General features: G+C 38.0%; 2 protein-coding genes across 2 annotated transcripts; both read left to right on the forward strand.

Moving 5' to 3' along the window:
• Positions 1-210: 210 nt before the first annotated feature.
• On the forward strand, positions 211-1436 carry LOC141843263 (gibberellin 2-beta-dioxygenase 3-like). Its single transcript, XM_074731322.1, has 3 exons — positions 211-617; positions 707-1052; positions 1197-1436. The coding sequence occupies exons 1-3, from the start codon at positions 211-213 to the stop codon at positions 1434-1436; spliced, it is 993 nt and encodes a 330-aa protein (XP_074587423.1).
• Positions 1437-3928: 2492 nt separating this feature from the next.
• On the forward strand, positions 3929-4835 carry LOC141842910 (mitogen-activated protein kinase 2-like). The gene is made up of 2 exons (XM_074730899.1): positions 3929-4212; positions 4373-4835. The coding sequence occupies exons 1-2, from the start codon at positions 3983-3985 to the stop codon at positions 4572-4574; spliced, it is 432 nt and encodes a 143-aa protein (XP_074587000.1). The 5' UTR covers positions 3929-3982; the 3' UTR covers positions 4575-4835.
• The last annotated feature ends 215 nt before the right edge of the window (positions 4836-5050 follow it).

Consider the following 5050-nt stretch of genomic DNA (forward strand, 5'->3'; position numbering starts at 1 on the left):
CTGGGCTGTACTTGGTCTGATAAGATGAAAAAGTTGAACTTGTGACTCATACTTTAATCATGGACGGCAGGCCGTGGCATTTCAGTATCATACGTATGACAATTAATGGAGAATCGACTTCTATATAAGTGGTAAAGCAAGGGTACCTGGCAAAGCCTTGCTCTGTTATCTTCCCCTGAAACAAAAAGCCTGTTCGGTTTCTAATAGGCCATGGCGGTCTTGACAAAGCCATCTCTCGAGCAAGTCTCCCTCCCAACGACACCTTACAAACCGAGAAGCTACTTTTCCGGCATTCCGGTCGTCGACCTGTCGGTGACGGGCTCGGACGCCCTCATCGTGAATGCCTGCGAAGAGTTTGGGTTCTTCAAGGTCACCAATCATGGAGTCCCTAAGGAGCTCATTGCCAGGCTAGAAGAAGAGGCCATCAAATTCTTCAGCCTTTCTCAGATGGAGAAGGAGCGTTATGGCCCTGCAAGCCCCTTTGGTTACGGCAGCAGGAAAATCGGCGGCAATGGTGATGTAGGTTGGCTGGAGTATCTCCTTTTGGAGATCAGCTCCGAGTCCATTTCACATTCTTCCCTGGACTTCCTCAAAGAACCCCGTGCAAGATCTTTTTGGTACGTCATCAGTTTATCGACTGTTCTTTTCTGTTTTGCAATATGTATTTAAGAATGAAAACTGATGTGTCGATAGATTACGCATGCAGCTCTGCTTTGAACGAGTACGTAGAATCAATGAGGAAGCTGGCAAGTGAGATTTTGGAGTTGATGGCGAAGGGCTTGAAGATTGAACCAAGGAACATCTTCAGCAAGGTGGTGATGGACGAGGAGAGCGATTCCGTGCTGAGGCTCAACCATTACCCTCCATGCCCACTGCTGCAAGGGCTCAATGGCAGCATGACTGGGCTCGGAGAGCACACTGACCCACAGCTCATCTCAGTGCTCAGGTCGAACAACACCTCAGGGCTGGAGATCTCCTTGAGAGACGGCACCTGGGTCTCAGTCCTTCCTGATGCAGAATCCTTCTTCATCAACGTTGGTGATTCCTTGCAGGTAATAACTCCATGTCAGTTATAGTCATGCACTATATAACAAGGCCCATAGGACAGGAATCAAGATTTTGCATGGATTTGGTGGTGAGTGAGACTGTATTCATTCACTGGATGCCAGACGGATCTAAATAATTTTGTCATGCAGGTTTTGACAAATGGGAGATTCAGGAGTGTGAAGCACAGGGTGGTGGCCAATGGATACGAGTCCAGAGTGTCGATGGTCTACTTTGGGGGGCCTCCTTCCGGGGAGAGGTTGGCTCCTCTGCCGCTGCTGCTGGGCGAAGGAGAGCAGAGCATGTACAGGGAATTCACATGGTGCGAGTACAAAAGGTGTGCCTACAAGAGCAGGCTGTCAGACAATAGGCTGGAGCAATTTGAGATGTGAGAAGAAAGCCATGCATGCATGCAAACAAGCCATTCATGTGCACCAATAATGGCCTTGGTTTAGGATTAACCAAAGATGGAATATTTGAGGTTTTACTTCTTTCACTGTTTAGCTCTTTTATTTATTAAAAAAATAATTTGAGATATGCGATGATGATGTGATATATATATATATATATCGAAAGACCCATCCGTATCGCTAACAGTGTGATTAAATAGTTGCATGTCGACTGTGTCGGTTACGTACGAATCAATCTTGTTCGATTTCTGTTTAAGTCAGGTGGACAGATCTTATATTGTTACCTATTTTTGATGGTGTTCTCTCGGACTCCTCTTCCAAAATTAGATCTGCTATTCAAAAGTTCAAAATCTGATTGCCCGAGAAAGAACGCTAGAGTCGATCGACTTTACCGGCGCAGTTACTCCGACGTTTAAATTAATATTGAATTAGAGAAGATAAAAATCTCATGAAGACAAGAGATAAAGATAAGAACACTAGAAGAGAGAATGGATGTTTAGCGGAGAAGAATAGTCTTTGTGTGTGAGAAAAAAATTATACCTCTCTTTTCCTTTCTCCGGTAATTATATAATTGGCAGAAAAGGAATCTCTGTATGGGATGTCATGCACTATACCAAAGTCGGTTAGGGGATCAGATCTGATCGTCATTAGATAAAAATCACATGCCCCTCATCTATTCGCACGACAAATAATTAGGAGATCAGATTTGATTGTCGTTGTAGGAATTTCATCATAAACTACCACGTGTCCACCAACTATACCATGCAATTAGGAGATCAAATTCGATTGTAATTACGAAAATATCCACGTAGATAGTCAGAAATCGAAGTTGAGTACTATATTGGTCAAGTAATTGGTCCCAAGATGCCTCTCCCCACCCCAAGTGAGCATTAGTATTCAGTCATGTAAATTTGAAGACGCTCATAGGTGCTCAGGAACTCTCATTTGAAGATGTCAATTGGTGCTTGGGGATGTCACACCTCTGGTTCTCAAGAATGTCCATTTGAAGATGACCCTTATGTTTGGGTCCACCGCGTATCTGTGGCTCGGGCACCATCAATATCTGTATTAATTATGTTATAGGCCTCATTGCTAGTTTACTGTTTGATGGGGCATGCCTGTTATTCAAGTTGTTTATCCGCATCTCATGACCAAGTTGGAACAGTGAGAACTTTACCCTCAAAGAATTGAACTCGAACTTCACTTTTAACATCCAAGATTCATGAGTGATAAATAAAGTAATTTTTCCAATTTTATGCACTCATCGAATCATCAAAAAGATTCGCTCTCATCCAGAAGATACGCTATGTTTAAAAATAGTCAAAAGGATGTCTTATCATATATTTTATACTCAAAATATTTTTTATTTCAATATTATTATAATAATTATATTATTAAAATATAAAAAATTAATTATTTTATTTAATTAAAATTTAAAAATACTATATGTAAAATATTATTATATTAAAACATTATTTATCAACTAATCAAAAGTATTTAAATTTTATTAAAATTATTTTAAATTAATTATAGAAATTATAATTGCTACACCATTATAATTAAAATTTAAAATTTAAAATTTAAAATCCTAAATATTAAATCTTGAATATTATTATTTGCAGTGATAATCTGACATTCGGTCAAAGCAACGACCGGTTGTTGGTTTTTTTAATCTCAGATTCGATTTTCGAGTCAAACAAGCATCTTTTACTACCAGACCTCCAAAGAGGGAAAAATGAAAGGACGTCTTAATTTATATAAATATAAAAAGTATTTTTAAAAAAATCAAAAGAATATTTAAACAGATATTTTATCTCGATAATATTTTCATTTTTAATATTGTTATGACAGTCATGACTAATTACTATACCTTATAAAAATTATACTCGATATATAGCTACTTTAAAGTATAACATTTAACAGTTATTTAGTATATTTTAATTTCCTAATAATAATTTTCAAATGATTTTAATTAATTTAAAATAATTTTAATAAATTTAAATAATTTTGATTAAATTAATAAAAATATTTTGATATGACAGTGTTTAAAAATTATGATTGAAAATTTAAATTTAAATTATAATTATTTTAAAACAATTTTGATTAATTTAAAATAATTTTGATAAAATATTAAAAATTTTAAATAAATTAATAAAGAATATTTTGATACTGTTCATACATATTTAAAAACAACAAGAATAATATTATAGTAGTTATCGAATAATCACTAATAAAGGATATTTTAAGATAAAATATTTGATAGATTTTTTTATTTTTTTAAAAATCCTTTTTCATGATTTACATAATTTAAGAGGGGAGTTTGCCCTTCCAATAGATCTCGTACTTTTTCTACGTAGTTTCTTCTTCTAAAGTGAGTTTACTGAAAATGGTATTAATTTTAATGTCCATTGGTACGCAGACTATTACTAATTAATAAAAAAATTGTCGTGGCTTGGGTAGCGAAACCAGGCGAGGGGAAACGGGAGATCGAGACGAGAGCAATCCGTTGGGCTAGCGGAAAGAGCGCGATGGAGGGCGGAGCCCAGCAGACGGACGCCGAGATGATGGAGGCGGGAGCGCAACTTCCGCCTCAGCCGGCCTCCGGTCCTGCCCCGCAGGGCCTAGACAACATCCAGGTGACGCTCAGCCACGGAGGCCTGTTCATCCAGTACAACATATTTGGAAACATCTTCGAGGTCACCTCCAAGTACAAACCCCCCATCATGCCGATCGGCAAGGGCGCCTATGGGATCGTATGGTGAGTGCGTTTTTTTTCTCCCCCTTCGAGGTTGCGGTAGATCGGATTCGGTTCGACTGCCGGTGATCTGGATTCTTCTTTCCGACAAAAGTTTCTTTTCTTCTATTTGTAGCCTTTGGTTACCTGAATCCTTTGTTGCCCTTTTTATTTTGGGTTATAGCTCGGCTTTGAATTCCGACACGGGCGAGCAGGTGGCGATAAAGAAGATTGCCAACGCGTTCGATAACAAGATCGACGGGAAGAGGACTCTGCGGGAGATAAAGCTTTTAAGGCACATGGAACATGAAAATGTTAGTTTGTCTGATTGGCTTTCTCCGTGTCCTTTGTTCTCCTTTCCTCCCCAGTTTACCGTTTCTAGCTAATTCTTGAAAGCCTCCGTTGACGAACTTTGTAGACTATTTGTTAAAGCGCCAAATGTCCAGTTTGATGCAAGATGCCATAAACTTTTGGGTTTTCATTTTCAGTCTAGTGCTTAATTTACTTCTTGTTGAGCGAATAGGGTTGACAAATAACCAAGAATACACTTACATGCTAAAAACATATGCAAGAAAGTGTAGTTATTGGTTTTTTATTTTCTCGTTGCCATTGGAGTTAAGTTGGGCAATATGACCCTCTGAACTACAAGCTGGCATCTTGTACTAAGGTACGAATCAATAATATCTTCTTCAATTGTTTGCAAGATTATAATACTCTTTTGAGTAGATAATCTAGGGTGGAAATGAGAAGTTGCAAGTTGCCTGGTTTCATTCTCTCCTTCTGTCTCTTCTCTATTGCACCATATTGAATGGTGGCATCATAACAAACAATATAACCTGAATGAAAATTTCAAAAGTTTTCA

This window comes from Curcuma longa, chromosome 12, assembly GCF_044706935.1.
Source record: "Curcuma longa cultivar G26 ecotype Majalengka, Jawa Barat chromosome 12, ITB_CL_G26_1.1, whole genome shotgun sequence".
Taxonomy (NCBI): Eukaryota; Viridiplantae; Streptophyta; class Magnoliopsida; order Zingiberales; family Zingiberaceae; genus Curcuma; species Curcuma longa.